The 18,354-nt window shown below is 41.4% G+C and overlaps 1 protein-coding gene across 1 annotated transcript in view; it reads left to right on the top strand.

Annotated features, from left to right (window-relative positions):
- LOC124594533 (farnesol dehydrogenase-like) overlaps positions 1 to 16,482 on the top strand; it is a 39,773-nt gene extending 23,291 nt beyond the window's left edge. Inside the window, exons 3-5 of the mRNA XM_047132906.1 lie at positions 498 to 627; positions 11,787 to 11,916; positions 16,261 to 16,482. Of these exons, the coding sequence (XP_046988862.1) occupies positions 498 to 627; positions 11,787 to 11,916; positions 16,261 to 16,482 (482 nt within the window). The remainder of the gene's footprint in view (positions 1 to 497; positions 628 to 11,786; positions 11,917 to 16,260) is intronic.
- Positions 16,483 to 18,354: the final 1,872 nt, after the last annotated feature.

Below are 18,354 nucleotides of genomic sequence, written 5' to 3' on the forward strand. Positions count from 1 at the left end.
TCGGGCGAAAATTTCCGTTACCTCTCAACTGGTCATCGCTTGGAGGTTCCACTGTCACTTATGAAAGATTTTTGACTTAATGACATTTTTGTTTAAGAGTTTTCGCTTCTCTTAGGCCAACTACTGTGGAACACAACTAGCTTGGCACTAACTGCAGATTTTCCATTTTCTTGCAAGCACTCCGATTTGTCGTAACTGTTCACTTGATGTCTCTCTGCGACCAAACGTCTGTGTTAATCTCGTCAGTGACCAGTGTGTTGAACCGCCCATATTTTCAAAGCGCTTAAGTTATCAGGCCTGCTCCTGAGGAAGTTGGAAGTAACTGTAGACTTAACTGTACTGAAGTTATTCTATGGGATGAGGATGATAATGAAAGCGTTGTCAGTGCATGTCTTCGTTTCTTTAATGCTGTTTCCATTATACTGGAAACTGCCATTTATTGATGCATGGTGTTATATTGTCATGGTTTCTTTAAGAGTAGAACCCTTTTTTTGCAGCTGCACCTACGGATTCCTGGAGACGCGTCCTGGACGTGAATGTGCTGGGTCTGAGCATCTGCACCAGAGAAGCAGTGCAGGACATGTTGGCCAGAGGCGTCGACGACGGCTTCATCATCCACATCAGCAGGTAGGCGCTTCATCATGCACTGTTGTTAGATCATGCAGCAGATGACACCTCTCAAGTCAATAAATAAGTCAGACGGAACACTCGGTTTGTTAGTCACTAATGAAAAACTATTAAGAACAGTGTTGGTGCGAATGTTCGTAACAGTTTTATTAACTTTAATAAACATAAGGTACAATAATCAATAATATATTCGACTATTAATTCTGTCAATGCTGTGGTAACTTTTAGATTCAGCAACTGTAGAAAACACGTTCTGAGGGGAACAACTAGTCGATCCATGTTCGGAGAGCGTTTTCATCCGGAAAGACAGTGCATTGGTTGTTAGACAACGAAAAGAATTTGGGGGGGGGGGGGGGGGGCGCAAGATCTTCTGAATATGGAGTGGGTGTGAAATGACTTCCAGACTCCTATGTAGTGTTTTTTGCCAAGCAGCATGGGGGCGGCACTATTATGGCTTACCATCACTTCACACAAGCTTCCTGGTCGTTGTTCTCGGACTGAGTCTGAAAAACGTCTTAATGGTTGATGCATAACGTTGTTGTGTGGATGCGCACAGAGCTTTTTACGGTGAGTTGCTGCTCTTTTGCGCTCCCATTCCTTTCTCTTTCTTCTGATAGCATAAAAGACTCAGTTTGTCATCAGTAACAATGCAGGATAGAAATGGTAGGTATTGTTCACGAGCCTATTTATGACTAGCAAGACGAGATGCACATACTGCCACCTGCTGATTTATGTGATTTTGGCTTGGAGTGTAAGGTACCCATACATCCAATTTTTGAACCTTGCCCACTGCATACAAATGTCGTACTACGGTAGAACGAACAGTTACCACATTCGTCAGTTATCGAGCTCACTGACGTGGGCATCGAGGATTAATGCATTCCAACGATCATCAAACCCCGAAGATATTACTGAACGTGGAGTCACTAATGTCAAAACAATACTCACTAAAACGAGAAAACGATTTTCTTGCAGTGCTCTGCCCAATGGCATCATCCCCATACACGGCGCAAATGTTTCTGGCGGCCTCCTCTGCTGTCACCCTCCTACTGAGCTCAAACAGAAGAATATGTTGTAAATGTTAAGATTTCTTCACTTGGCACTACATTTTCTAGAGTCCATAGCTCCAGTCAGTATCTCCAAATGACAATATGTACACTCAAACAGCAACAGTAAAAAAAATAAAAAATCACGATCGATAAATAAACCCATATCAACCCGAATAGACATCCGAAAAACGCTAAGAACTTAAGCAGCAGTCTAATATGTAGGGCTTCTCTCTGAGGCTCTGAATCCTTGTACAGCTTCAAAAGGCAGCACCGATACTGAATTTAAACGGTGCACTTCATCCACTGATTAAAGTAAATGTACACTACGAATAAACTGTAATGCTTGATGTACGAGGGACTTAATAAAGTAAATTTCATATTATTACGGGGACAGCTTAATTATACTGAATGCTGCGCTACACTTTAGTGACACAGAAACATGACTGTTTTTTCAACGTTGCCACAAACTTAAAACGCTCGGAACATTCTACCAATCGTTCAGTTCCTCGAAAACAGAAATCAGCTCCTTGGTCAGGCAGCCATTAAAGACCCACTGTATGAACGTCATAATTGTTGAAAAACTTGCATCACTCAAGATGTTTTTCAGCTTGCCTAAAAAATTGAGTGGCGTCGTCAAAGAGCTAAATTTTAAGATTAGCATCTCCTATGTCTGCGCGAGCTTGATTTTCTGCACCATTTGACTACGGTTGGACGCGATATTGGATAGGATCAATATACCGCCAGTCTTCTACGATGAATCTGTATGCAAATTATACACGCTTTACCCACAAGACTCGTAAGTTTCCGTTCAGCTTCGGAATATGCTTCCAGTTGGCGCTCCATTTCAGTCGCGCACTGTGAGGCAACTGTTACCTCTGACGCAGCAGACCTTTCTGCATGAAACATGAAACATGGAACATGTAGTCTCTTCTGACAGTACGACACAATTATTGCGTCTTAGCGTGGGGTGACATGTGTAACTTCCTTCCAGAAGTCCCTATGAATGTGGGTTAAGTGAATTTTGAGGAGTTAATTTTTATTGATTCTCACAGTATTAGCGCCCTATTTAACTTGACACCTTTACGTTTCCATACCTAACCACAACTTGTTACATTCCAGTTTAACTAACACCATGTTGCAAGTCAACTGGTGTAACTGTAGAATATGACAAACATAATCTTGTTATTGTATAATAGGATCATATCTACTCTTATCCTTCGAAAATAGTCCTGTTACTTTCAAAATCCAGGGACAGTAGACACATTTTCTTAACATATAGTAATTGGAGAATTTTAAGTTAAATTTTCGTACCATGAGGTACAGTAAACATACTTCAATAACGTTATTGCTCTATGCTACTAAAAACACCTCAGAAATATTAACAGGTAAATACATAATCAAAGATGACATCGGTTTGAGGAAGGCCGGCGTGTACCAGATTCCGTGTCAGTGGCAAGTCGTATATTGGTCAGACGATGCGTACTGTCGAGGATCGATGCCGTGAACACCAGAGGCACACTCGACTGATGTATCCGAGCAAGTCGGCGGTCGCTGAACATTGTTTGTCGGAAAATCACGCTATGAAGTATGAACGCACGAGGATTCTGGTACAGACGTAGAGATACTGGGACAGCGTTGTTCGCGGCCTTCGAAATTCGCACCAATGACCACCTCATAAACCGTGACTGGCTATAATCTTAGCAAGGCTTGGGAACCAGCGAGTGGGTTAATAGAGTAAATCGAGCAAACGTGTAGTTGTGACGACCACGGCGGACAGAGCCATCACACAGACATCTCAGACGCCGTCGCAATCTGTTCCACCGCGCGACCGTGGCGCGGGGAGCGGACAGCGGAGGGAGCGCGCCGCGGGCGGAGGGTATTTAAATCGGACGCCGCCGCGACCGAACCCAGTTCCCCCTGAGCAGCCGTAGCGTACGGATCTCCTCGCCGGTACGTTCACAGGAGCTGTCAGTCAGTTCACCTGATGATGGCGACATGTATGATCGACGACATATTGTGCCCGTTGGATACTGTAGACCGGCAGTACACCCATAGATATTTTGATTATCAAATACGCCGGGAGAAACTCAAGAATCACAGGTAAATAGAGGTCAGCAGACTAAGTACATTTATACAGCACACATTGTGAATGCAGTCCGTTAGAAGTCAAAGCGAAATAACCACTCACAGACGGCATGTGGTAGCAGTAGCAGTGGAGGGTATATATAGCGTATCAAGTGGGGGGAGGAGGGCTAACTGGACGCGAAAACAGTGCAGTTACTGTCGTAAATTCGAAAACGGTGCGATTTATCTGACATCCACTCAGGCATGATTGAGGTACAAATCGAAAGTTTCCGATTAAGTCTCCCTCTAACTGCACTCATTTCACCGGAACGTTTAGCCAACATCGTCAGAGATGGAAAAGTCCAGCGGGGCCTGTATCGTGACCTTCACGCTCACTTGACCTCGACCCTCTTAATTTTTCTGCCTTAGGTCATGTCTAAAGTGAAGTGCTTAGCATTCCAGTTGAAATGGTAGAAGTGGAGCAGTAAACTGTACAGTTTTGTCTAGTTTAATGAGATTATCACGGTGTGCTGGAAGAATTCGTGACTCACTGGAGAGAACAGTGCACTAATGTTTACAAATGTCAAGACGCCACATGAAATGCCTCCTTTAACCGGTACGAATGTAAGTTGTGATTTGTAATGTGTTGTAGCAGTGTTGTATTTCTTGTTCAAGTAGATCTAGTGTGAAAGTGAGCTAAATTCTATGGGGTGTAAATCGAAAAACATGAGATTCAAATAAATTTATAATACTAAAGTCATTATTTGATACTGAAGTCAGTGACGGCTTGTAACTACACTCTCATTTACGCACCCATCTGGGGGGTGGGGGGGGGGGGGGAGGGAGGGAGGGACGTGAAGTTTCCCTTGTCAGGGGTATGAGCTGTGTAGTCAGTCTCCATTTCAGCCCTGAAAATCCTTTCATCCTTGAATGCAGGTTAAACAAAATCACTCTCTGTCCCTGAATAGAATACTTAAAAGTTGTCTACAGGCTGATTATTATTAAAACCAACACTGCAGACACACATTCCTGATTAGAAACGAAGAGAAAAATGTCCTATGAACATGTCGGGAAATCCATCGTTACCATGGTAATGGTGTTGATAAATCAGTTTCTCTGATAACATACCGTGTGTTCTTTCTGTATTGCCGGCCGTGTGATTGACGCAGCGTACTATAAGCAGCAGAATGGTCCGGTATTCATGTCGGGAACAAGCCGAGATGGTGCTTGCGTACGGCAAAGCAAATGGAAACGAGCACACAAACGTAAAACACGGCTTGAAATGTTGTGTGAGGAGATTGGTGTCTGTGAGGGTACTTGTTTTGGTATAGCCGTGCTGCGTCTCGACCGTTTCCATCTGCTTGGCCTCACATAAACAGTTTCGGTTCGTTCCAGGCATTCTGCTGCTTACAGTACACTGCAACAATCAAACACCCAAGGAACACACAGTACGTGGTCAGAAGGAACGTCATTAGTCAGCAACATCCACCGTGGCAAAGACAAATTTCCGCACACATGTTCATGGGACCTTTCCTCCTCCATTTGCAGTCATGAATCCCTCCCTGCAGTTTGTCGGTTTGATTAATGTTCGCCCTCCTTATTGTGGGCCACCTAAGATAGCCCACTCCAAATACAGTCAGAACGGGCAAATACAGTTTGCTTTCGCTAAGTTATAGTAGACACTGGAGAATTTTCTGGTGTAAAAACCAACTCTGAACTTTTATAGCTGCTGATTTGATACAGATTTTTTAAACATAGAAAATTTTTCATAGAAAAATCTTCCATTGCGTCTTATGCAAGATATTTTCTGCACTTTACGTACCTGCTTCAGTGGGCTTTCTTCATTCCGAAAAATTATTGTACGTTAAACTCTGGTATATGTTAACTTTTAGCCAAAAGTAGTAGTACTAGATGTTAAATGTTTTACGTTAGACTGTCAGTTTAGACATTACGAGCTGTAAAACTAAGCTATGGTGAAAGGTTTAGGTCTAGAATAATTTGGAATACCGTTAAATTTGTTCACATACGGGTACATAACATGACTATTAGTTGTGATGCTGAAAATCGTCATCCAGTCTGCATGTAACGAAATGTTTACTATTTTTGTTGTCTATTTCAAACTGAAGAGCGCTATAAATACTTACCGTGTTACCTTAAAGTAACAGAAAACTATAAAACATTTTGTTGTATGCAGAATGCATGGTAGCTGTAAAGTTACCATCATAGCGCGCATCATGTGAGGTACCGGTATCCCGACAAATATGTAGCCATGTTCCCAAGTTGGTATCCTAAAAACAAATCTTTCACTCTAGTGTAAGTGTGAAACATAAAAATTCAACTCTGACATGCCTTTAATTGTATATGCAAATTGTCAGTTTCAGGAAAAGTGTCCCTGCTCTACTAACTGTAAGCAAATACGTAACTCAAGTTAATGTTTACCTATACGTTTGAAGTCGCCAGTCTGTCTTCTGCTGCTGTGGCTATCAGAGATACTATTAGCGGAGCCATTCGGTCTTTCACAACGTAAAACACATTAAAAATACTCCGCTGCAGGGTGAAAATTTCATTCTGGGAACCAATGATCTTGTTGCCCGCTAGCTGCCACAATGTGACCACCTGACATTACTATGGCCAATAGCCACTGGCAAATGCAATTGCAATCAGTCCAGACACGTCCATGCAGCCGCTATGGTATTCTGCCTCGTTCTACCGCTATACGCTATAATTTGATCACATCTCTATTGGTTGCCCTCACCTAGGTGTTCCACTTTTTGTCCTTTAAAAACTTGTGTGCGGTTTTTCTTGACTGACGGAGCATTATCTCCCAGACCTACAAGCACTATCTTGCCCCAGGCTCTTTTGCTACAGTCCTCAGTGCCTTTTTCAGTGTATGAATTCCATTATATCAACTGTGGTTTTCTTTTCAGATGATAGATGTTTCTCTGCAGTAGATTATAATAAGGTTGTTACCTGTTTCCATCCTTGATTTATCAAATCAGTTCGTCTCCCATTATTCCGTGGAAAAGTTACTCTCATGTTGTAGGAAATGAATTGCGAGGATGAGTCAAATGGAAACCTTAAATATTTTTTAAATATTGTTTATTGTGCAGAAGTTGTACAAAGCTGTATCACTTTTCAACATAATCTCCCCCCACGCTCAATGCAAGTCCTCCAGCGCTTACAAAGTGCATAAATTCCTTTACAAAAATTTCTTTTGGTAGTCCGCGCAACCACTCATGCACCGCGTGGCGTACCTCTTCATCAGAACGGAACTTTTTTCCTCCCATTGCGTCTTTGAGTGGTCCAAACATACGGAAATCACTTGGGACAGGGTCTGGTGAGTAGGTGGATGAGGAAGACAGTCAAAATGCAGGTCTGTGATTGTTGCAACTGTTGTACGGGCAGTGTGGGGCCTTGCATTGTCATGTTGCAAAAGGACACCTGCTGACAGCAATCCACATCGCTTTGATTTGATTGCAGGCCACAGATGATTTATTAGGAAATCTGTGTATGATGCGCTGGTGACAGTGGTCCCTCTAGGCATGTAATGCTCCATAATGACGCCTTTTTTCGTCCCAAAAGAGTCAGGATGGCCTTCCTTGCTGATGGTTCTGTTCGAAACTTCTTTGGTTTTGGTGATGAGGAATGGCGCCATTCCTTGCTCGCTCTCTTCGTTTCCGGTTGGTGGAAGTGAGCCCAGGTTTCGTCCCCAGTAACGATTCTTGCAAGGAATCCATCACCGCCTCGTTCAAAGAGCCGAAGTAGTTCTTCACAAGTATCAACACGTCGTTCTCTAATTTCAGGAGTCAGCTGCTGTGGTACCCATCTTGCAGGCACTTTGTGAAACTGGAACACATCATGCACAATGTGGTGTGCTGACCCATGACTAATCTGTAAACATGCTGCAATGTCATTCAGTGTCACTCGGCGGTTTTCCTTCACTATGGCTTCAAATGCTGCAATGTTCTGTGGAGTCACAACTCTTTGTGCCTGACCTGGACGAGGAGCATCTTCCACTGACGTCATACCATTTGCGAACTTCCTAGTCCATTCGTAGACTGGCTGCTGTGACAAACATGCATCACTGTACTGAACCTTCATTCGTCGATGAATTGATGAATTTCAATAGGTGTCACACCTTCACTACGCAAAAACCGAATAACAGAACGCTGTTCTTCCCTGGTGCAAGTCGCAAGTGGGGTGGCCATCTTTATACTGATACTGAGACAGTATGTGTGCATCTGCACTATGCTGCCACCTACAGGCCATTCTGCACTTTGTTTGTGGCACGCTTACCAACTTACAGGATAACGACGCGAAATTTCGATTTGTTATTTCAAATTTAAGGTTTTCATTTGACTCACCCTCGTAGATGCTTCAGGCCCGGTCTTGACGGAAAGGGAGCTGATAGTTGGCTGTTTCCAAGACACACAGTTGCAAACTGTGTGTGTGTGTGTGTGTGTGTGTGTGTGTGTGTGTGTGTGTGTGTGTGTGTTCCACATACTTCATTAAAGTATCATTTGGGAAGTTATTTTTCACTGTATTCTATGCTCCTGGATTTTCCACATGTTGTCTTGCGGTTGGGTGTGTAGAAGATACAAGAATACAGGTCGGTTTTCATCTGTGAAATTCTTTGCCTTCATAAAAAATGGAAAAGTTAAACCTGAATAGGAGTAGCATATTTCACAGAAGGAAATGTTGGTTGTAAAACGGCTGAGATATTCTGGCATAGTTAGTTCAGTAGTAGGTGGAATTAAGAATACTGGAAATGGAAGAGGTATTGTAGGGGCTATTTAGATCTTCATAGATCTTGTTGGCAGTGGGTTTAGGAAGGTAGCATGGACATCCGCAGAAATTTTTCCAAAAGGGGAAAGAGACAAAACTTGTCTTTAACGTAATTGAATTTGAGAGACTGAAAAACATATCCTGGCCCAAGAAGTAATTTGACAAGGTGCACACAGAATCAATCCCCAAAGATTGATAGTTACCTGTTTATTACTTATATGGTGGGTTACTTCAGTACCTAAATAGTAAGTACATTTCAAGATAACATGCAAAGTATGTTCATGTTGTATTAATACGAATATGGCTGCCACTTCTTGATTCAAAGATCTGAAACTACATCCTCTTATGATTAAATCTGATATCCAATGAGTTATGAAATAAAGCTAGGAAATGTTCGTAACACATTTTTTTCTAACTTGTGAATGTTAGTTTGAAACTGGAAATTAAAAACCTGAAGTAAGAAAGTCAGAATAACTGAGGAAACCCTGCTGCCTGCAGAGTGACGTTAATACCCCTTGAAGAGGAGAAACGAGGAATAATTTTTAAGAGACTTATTCAACTTTCATTTGTAATACTTGGTTTGCTTATAAAAATCACCTGTTCACATTAAGACGTTTGTGTCTGGTGAAATATATGAACAAAATGTTCTTTTTGGTGTAGGTTAGGTAAACTGTAGCCCTGGGCCAGTACAGGACCAGATGAATGTGACAGACCTCCTAAAGCCATCCTCAAATTTGTCAGAATAAATGTTCAGCAGTGTATGGCAGCATCAACATGTAAGGTGTCCGGATTTTACAGACCTTACACGAAAATAAATTACATCAACAAAAGGCCATTTCAGTTAATCTCGTGTACTGAAAACTAACAAAACAATATCAATATATGAACTGGCATGAACAAACAAGTTAAAGTGAAACTCATTTTGGAGGTAAACCAAGCAGGTGGCTAACACCATAAAACTCCCAGTTAGCAAGAGAAGGGTGAGCCACAATAATATTCTTTTTCAACGCAAAGGCTGGGACTGAGGGTAAATGGCTGCACGTCATCAGCCTCGCTAGGCTGCGACCCAGCAAGAAAAATTAAATGTATTCACCTTAAGCGAGATGGTGATTGGGTGAAGCCATACTTGGTGAGGCAGACTCGACACGGAGGGGAGATCCCCATTACATAAAAACATTTAGAGACCTAAAATTAAGGCTGGCGTTCTCTCTCTCTCTCTCTCTCTCTCTCTCTCTCTCTCTCTCGTGGCAGACTACACAAGTGTGTGAAAGTAAGTGAGGGTGTTAAAGAGCTTTGCTTTCTGCAAAGTGACGACGATATTCTTCACATATCATGGTGAAAGATAGCAAAGCGGTAGTGAATTATTCCGGTGGGAATTTCTGTGGGCAAAGAATTTGTGCACATCGCTCCAACCCACAGTGAATGTGCAATAGCCGTTATTTCGACTAGGGAAAGATTAACTTTCTATGGAATGCAGGAAAGTTGCGACTGAATTCAGTCAAGGGCAGAGTAGGGAATTAGCGTTTCAGATCCATCATGTCAACAACACAGTTGCAGATGCCACTTGGTAAAGTACCATTGCTCAATAGGCCACAGTAAATGTTGTCTGGATTTTGCTGACTCCAACTTGTGCATGCTTTGATCACTGAATATCAAAAGCGAGGATACTAACATACCCTCACAGAGTATGAGTTTTTTCGTTAGTTCAAAAAAGTAAATTTATTCTCCACCAACTCAATGAACTGACCAGCTACGACAATGTAGATTTAAATGAGCTGATGAGTGATTTTTAATAATCACTTTCTTGTGATAAAAAATTTCCATGTGTAGAGATGACGATTTTTAGTAATTATTTCAATATGTCCAAGAATCAAATATTTGTTATGGAGTGTCAAAAGTAATTGAACATGATTATCACCTGACCCTTGAAAACAGTTGATAAATTATATGTGGAATAAAAAAGGAATAGCTGTTCTGTCTTTCTAGAATAGATCCCAAACTTTCACTTTTATCAACTCATGCATTCTAATTCTAGGTATGTGACAGCAGCATATCTAACAATTTTATGATCTGCACCTGGTATTAGCTGACTTACAGGGCCAAGGTTATGTTTATTTAGAATGCTCGTTTGACACCCTCGACTTTACGACAGCTCAGATGTTTTGTCCATTTGCGTGCTAACTGGTAAACAGTTTGCACACATTAGTACACTCAGTGTGCAGATACAAAGGTCAGATGTACGAAAAAGGTAATCTTCATATCTCCAGTTCCACATTGTGCAACATGCAGACAGGAACGCAGAAATCGTAACACTGAAACTCCATGTGGCCCAGTGTTGCACCCACAGACAAGGTGCCATTCCATGAAAATACATTCTTTTCGACCTGGAAATTCCCGTCTCTTCTAGCACAGAAAATGGTATTCCCTTTTGCTTTTTTTCTTCGACTGTCATACTAAGTACAGAGGGAAAAACAATATAGCATAACTGTTCTTCAGAGATAATTAAGAGGTCTGTTACATAAAACTAATGCAGAATCAGTGTCGTGAGACTTTTCTCGACAGACCAGTGGTAAACTACTGCTGTGATTCCATTGTGCATCAAGGGGACAGGATGTCCTAATGGGAACTGGACGGTTCAGTGGCATACATACTTCCGCCATGTTTATTGGGAATCGACAATGGAATTCGTGGTCCATGCTGTGAAACTGGTTCCTTTCTGCAGCTCGCAAGGGCTGACAAGAAGCTACAGAAAAGTAGTGAAGACATTATTTCGGCGTGGTTCTGTAACCACAGCTGGCATTGGCATAATTTTTGGCATACTTTTGCGTGAACAGTATCAGGTTATTGATAAAACTGCAATATTTTCCGTTTTGGCGATGTTAAGTGTGCAGTTTAATGTAGCTGAGGAGAACTCCTAAAGATCAGAGAATTCTGTAACCCAAGTCTGTACTTAGATTCCAGGAAGGGCAAGTGTGCAAGCACTATGGTAGGTAGATAGGCGTCAAAAGAAAGCGAAATAGCACATTATCAAGCCAATTGAAGTAACGAAAGTCGTAAGACAAGGCAGTCTGTTTCTGCTGTGTTTCTACATTTCCATCGCATCTTCAATTTTAGTGGATACCGAAGCTCTGTCTTTTAGGGGATGCCTGAGAAAAATGCTACGTCTGTTGATAGAAAATAGAATTCTCTACATATAACAATGCGAGAATACGTGTAGTTTAATTTTTGTCGATCTACTTACATATCTTCCGGCTTTTTCAGCTTGGCTGCTCACACTCCGCCGTACAACAGTGACCTGGCGATGTATTACGCAAGCAAACACGCAGTCAATACGCTGTTGGAAGGCTTACGTAAAGATTTGGTCGCCAGGGGCAGCAAGATACGCGTTGGGGTAAGTTCGCTGCATCGGCTACCACTGCTCCTTGCAGTTTACAATTTTTGAAGTTTTGTACAAAGTGCTTATTTTTGCTGTTTACACGTTCGGGTGATAGTGTAGCACTCCCACGGACCTGGATACAGGTGCCAGTGCCATTTCAAACCGTTGTCTGAAACTATTATATCTGAAAATGAGTTATGGGCTTAGACGAGATCAGCTAGAGCACTAGAAAGTTTACTTTGTTCTTGGCCACTCCGGCCGGCAACGTCTTTCCGGATGACTGAGTGGTTCTAGGTGCTACAGTCTGGAACCGCGTGACCGCTACGGTCGCAGGTTCGAATCCTGCCTCGGGCATGGATGTGTGCCATGTCCTTAGGTTGGTTAGGTTTAAGTAGTTCTAAGTTCTAGGGGACTGATGACCTCAGCAGTTAACTCCTATAGTGCTCAGAGCCATTTGAAAGCCGTGAGCAAAACCCTTCAACTGCAATTCCAAAACAGTAGTAGGGTAAAGCGAGGCTATTCAACTCGTTTAAACTTCGTTGCATGTACCAATCAGAGAAGAGTACCTGAGCAGGGAAATCAGCTGCTAATAGTGCCTGTACACACGGTAAATTGTATGGATACAGCTAGTCCTCATGTAACACTCCACAGATTGTCATGTGGTAAAGATTGTTGCAAATGACACTAGGGTCGCCGTTAGCTGCCTCCTCCCGTTGCGGTGCCCTCGCCCTTCTAGGCCTCTTCCGGTCGCGAGTATCAGGTTTAAATGCTCCATGTTCCCTTAGTCAACGATCAATGGATTCAAAAGATCTTGTTGGCACCTTCTTCCTGGAAATCTCCCGGTACAAACGTTGAGCGCGAGTGCCATTGCTGTCAGCTGAAACATACATCAAATGGGCAGCTGCCTTCTCTGAATTTCTGTAGACTGTAATTACACGAGTCAAGTATGTGATTAACTCTACGTAGTAACCAGTGTGCTTGTAAAAATTAACTGATCTAGCCATCAGTACGAACGTTACATGTAAATAAGAAATGACGTAAGTCGCATGGTAACAGGGACATGAAAAACAGGTGGCGGTGCCCAACGAAACCAGATGTCAGCAATAGTGCATGTTCCCCATGATTCTAACGTCCTGTTCAGTGTTTCCCATCATTGAGTTGGAGAAAACTAGTTATAACCGCACACACCTGTTCATGTAAATTTATTCCTCTGTTCGGAAGGTGTCTTGCAATTTCTGTCGTACATTTGATACACCCTGTATAATATGACAAACATTTTAAGGATCTGCCAGTACGATAAGTTAGGTACACATCTGAACACATTCCAGTATATAACAGGTCGAAATTCCTTCACACGGACAAAGTATTAAACACTTGAAGGCAATTATGACAATATATAAAAATGGTCGTACTAATAGAAAGGCTATACCGCCCATTGTATTTGTCAGTCACAAGCATTTATCCCAAATAAACCTTTTTCGTCCTTTCGCACCCCCACACACTTCTTGAAACCATGTAGCACATTGCTGGCACTTCATCTAGAGGAGCTGCCTGTAAAAACTATATATTGCTTGATTTATATCTTCCTCGGACCATGAACCACTTGGCTTTTTGTATGCTCAGTCCATCTGAAAAGAAGCCAAGAAAACTTTCTATAGAATTTCGCAGTGAAACATCAGTTAAACTAATAATTTGACAGTGGAAATAGCCCCATTGGCACATATTTCGAAAGGTGTGGCAAATCAGTTCTGTGGAAAACGCCAGCGATAGTTGAGAGGCACGCGCACGCGCACGCACGCGCACGACCTACATTATTACACAAGTAACAAGAGTTTAAAATTTAACATTTTGTGCATGGTGCGCCTTATTTTGTTAGGCATAATGCTTTAATTATGGCACTAATCCATCACAGTTTGCTTACCTCTGGAGTTTGTTGTTCTGTCCCGTCAATTTAACGGAAAACACTTTCACTACAACCACATGACAGATGCTGGCACACGCTGAAGGCAAAACTACCTCGCATCTGTGAGGAACTAGCGCACTCTTGCGACATTTATTTCAGCTGAATTAGCCCTGTGAGTGGGTAGTGCCTCTATACCCTAAGTGAATCGGTCCATAGTTTACGGGCCTCAGTCCATTTGAGTGCACTCACAGCAAAATAAAGTTTAAATCCTTTAGAATGCCTTGCCAATTTATTAAAAAAATTGTCCATTGTTAGTCATATGTATGCTAAATATTATTTTGTAACCTCTATTTGATGTCCAGACGTCTAGTGTGACTAAATAGATGTTAAACTGACGCCTTTCTGCATGAATTTATTAACTGTTGACTATAGTTCCGTCAGAATACACAGAAATACTTAATACAAATTGACAGTACAGAATAAATTACGATGTTGTATACTTCTTAGCCATCATTGTTCAGGAAGGCTTAATCATGTAGCCCTAGCAGTAACTTTCTCAATATTATCACCTACGTGATAACTCCATTCCCAATAAAATGCCTGGCAGAGGGTTCAGTAAACCACCTTCAAGCCGTCTCTCTACCATCCACTTTCGAACGGCGCGCGCGAAAAACGAGTACTTAAATTTTTCTGTGCGAGCCCTGATTTCTCTTACTGTATCGTGATTATTTCTCCCTATGTAGGTGGGTGCCAACAAAGTTTTCGCAATCGTAGGAGAAAACTGGTGGTTGAAATTTCATGAGATCATCCCGTCGCGACTAAAAACTCCTTTGTTTTAAAGATGGCCACTCCAATTGACATACCACGTCTGGGGCACTATCTCCCCTACTTCGTGATAATACGAAACGAGCTGTCTTTCTCTGTACTTTCTCGATGTCATCAATCAGTCCCACCAGATGCGGATCCCACACCGCACAGCAATACTCCAGAATAAGGCGGACAAGCATGGTGTAAGCAGTCTCTTTAGTAGATCTGTTGCACTTCCTAAGTGTTCTGCCAGTGAATAGCAGTCTGGTTTGCTCTACCCACAACATGATCTAAGTGATCGTTCCAATTTAGATTTGTAATTGTAATCCCTAAGTATTGAGTTCAATTTACAGCCACTTTTCGCTCCATACAGATATCTTATCTAAATAATTTTGCAATTCGTTTTGGTCAACCGACTTTACATGACGGTAAATAACAGCATCATCTGCAAATAATCTAAGATGGCTAATCAAATTGTCTCATACGTCATATAGATCAGGAACAATAGAGGGCCTATAACACTTCCTTTGGGAACACCGGATTACTTCCGCTTTACTTGATGACTTTCTATTACTACGAAATGTGATCTTTCTGATAGGATATCACGAATCCAGTCGCCCAATCGAGGCGATATTCCATGGGCGCACAGGTCTGTTAGAAGACGGTTGCGATGAACGGTGTCGAAAGCCTTCTGGAAATCTAAAAATATGGACTCAATTTGACATCCCCTGTCGATAGCACTCATTACTTCATGAGTATAAGGAGCTAGTTGTTTCACGAAAACGATATTTTATGAATCCGCGCTAATTGAGTGAATAAATTGTTTTCTTAGAGGTAATTCATAATGTTCGAATTAAGTATATGTTCCAAAACCCTACTGCAAGTCGACGTGATATGGGCGTATAATTCAGCGGATTACTCCTATTTCCCTTTTTGGGTATTGGTGTGACTTGAGCAGTTTTCCAGTCTTTAGGTACGGATCTTTCTGTGAGCGAGCGATTGTATATAATAGCTAAATATGGAGCTATTGTATCGGCATACTCTGAGATGATCCTGATTGGTATAAAATCTGGACCGAGGCCCTTGGCTTAAGTGATATATGGTTTTCTAGAGCTTGGTCAGCTATCGTTTAAATATGTAGTTATTCTACATGTTAACGACAGGAATCAAATGGTTCTAGCACTGTCGGAGAAATGAGAACCTCTGTTGGTAAAACTGATAAGTAGTTAACTTCCCTTTTTTTTTTTTTTTTAAGCTCTGCATAGCTTGGCGCCCATTATTGCTTAAACTGGTTCAGTATCTGATCTGGCTGCTCTCTATGTGAATATCGGGAAAGTTCAGATCTGTCCATTGCCCACATTTCTATCCATGATGCAAAAAATACGTACTGCCAAACCATGTGCTGCTCCTAGGTAATTTCCAGAGATAGTTTTTATAGCTGATTAATAGTTCTGTTTTCGATAAGTACAAAAAATGAACGTTCTTCAGTTGAGGACTAAGAGGGCATCTGTCGAAATAATTTGGAAAAGCACCTAAACTGGGCTGAAATCTCGCAAGTTTAGAAACCATCAGTTTTGCCAACAATGCTATCGGTTTCATTTTGATTTTTTATCTTTGTGATAAAATTCTCAAACTTATTTAATTTGCAGGCGATTTCTCCTGGGCTGGTGAAGACTGAGATTTTCTCTCATTCAAAGAAAATAACTTCTGACATCTTCAACGTAGCGCCTTGTCTTGAAGCAGAAGATGTCGCAAATGCCGTAGTTTACATGTTGTCTCAACATCCGCGTGTACAGGTAAATGATAGAAATAGAGTATTTGTAGCTTCTATTACTGTGCTAATGTCCATATCTTCCACAAACTGTCTTTAAATTTTAATAAGCTCATCGTCCTTGGTGCCTTAGCATATCAGGCGTTAAATATGAGCACAAGAAACTTTAATTATGAGTAACATAACTGTGAATTGTAAATGGTATATAGTGACAAAATATTTGCATCCCATGCACATTTGAAATGTTAATCTCCAATAGCAGTGCAGTGCTATTAAGTTTTGAGACTAGTCATTCTTTCTCGTCACATTGTACTGCAATATGATCACATCAGACACTTGACTGACTTTGATACTGTCTTCATTTCTTAAATAAAACATAAATCACGTGTATTTGATGTGATGTGAAACACGGGTCTGAAGGAGCATAATGGCCACCCTACTGTCATGGAAAAAGCATTGCATCTTTAAGTGACATGTGACATGTCACAAAATCTGTACTAGAAATATGCACACTGCCATGCTGATTTTGATGAGAATGCTACAAATTCCAACTACAGTAGGAAAGAAATGGTGTTTCGTGGACTGAGAACATATAGCATGGAGAGGGTGAGCCTCTACATATACCGACGTTCAGATGGTTAGCACATGTATATGCCAAAAGCAATGGCAAGCTGCCTCTGTTGGAAGCTTGTGATGATCCAAGAGCATAAATTCTGATGGCAAGTTCCAGAAAAGAGAAACAAAAGTACATATGTAAGACAAATTACACAGAAATATTCTGCTAACCATTACTGAAAGCAGTATAGTGTTTCCATTTATTTTATAGCAGACTATTGATAATCCATGAACAGTGCCCTGAATCCAAAACCATGCATTTTAATAACTGTCCAATACTGGTAAACTGCATGCTCAATTACTGTAGTAAAGTCAATTATCTTCAATTACAGCAGTTATTTTTTGCAGATGTAATGCAAGAGCTTATGCACGATCTAACCTGAGGGGAGGGGGACTCGTATTACTGTTACAGAAGAGGGGTGGAAGGAACAAAACATGATTTCTTATAAAATAAAAATCAGAACTGTGGATACACTGTTTTGTTAAGCACCAGGCATACTGTTACCAGTTCAGATTAGGTTCCTACCTCATACAGTGTACTCCAGTACATGTTTTTCAGGTTTATACATATTATTTTGCTGCCAGGCATGTAACTGATATACACGTCCAGTACTTTGACATTGGCTGATAACATTATAAGAAACATCATAAATTGAGGATACAACCATATTGAAAGCATGTAGAATCCACAACCATCTAGCATTTTCAGTTGCAAGAATAGTGGCAAATAGCAATACATCCTGACTTTTCACAAACAACAGCTCTGGTACACTGACTACAAGTCAATATTTGTGACATGTTCTGGCTTTCTTCCAGTGACACTGGATTTAGTCTGTTAATTGGGGCAGGAGAATTCTGTATGTGAAGGTAATAAAATTTAGCATCTCCTGCAGTGGGAGATACGGAGGGCAGCTGGCAGCTGTTGAGTGTACTCTTGCATTATTACCTGATTAGATGAGAAGGTATACTTAATGCACAGTAGCAATGTTTATATCGAACTGTACAGTCCTCGTGTAAAATATTCACTGGAGACAGGCAGCAAACATGCCATCACACCTGTGAAAGGCTGTCGAAATGTGGAAGGCATCAAACTAAGTATCTACAGATTTGGTGCTCTTGTGGAACACATCAAAAGAAGTGGTGGTAGGTTAACATTTCATACAGCTAGTTGCATTCATTACTGAAGTCTGTAACTAGTGGTAGTAGTTACCATCAGTGAAACATTTGAAAAAGAAATGAAGATTTACTTCTGTAGCTATGCTCAGCAAGCCACAGTAAGTGTCGGAGGATACATCTGGTACACTGCATGTTTCTCACTTTACTGTTACTCACAAATGGTGTGTAAGAATGACGGTCA

The sequence above is a fragment of the Schistocerca americana genome, chromosome 2 (assembly GCF_021461395.2).
Source record: "Schistocerca americana isolate TAMUIC-IGC-003095 chromosome 2, iqSchAmer2.1, whole genome shotgun sequence".
Lineage (NCBI taxonomy): Eukaryota > Metazoa > Arthropoda > Insecta > Orthoptera > Acrididae > Schistocerca > Schistocerca americana.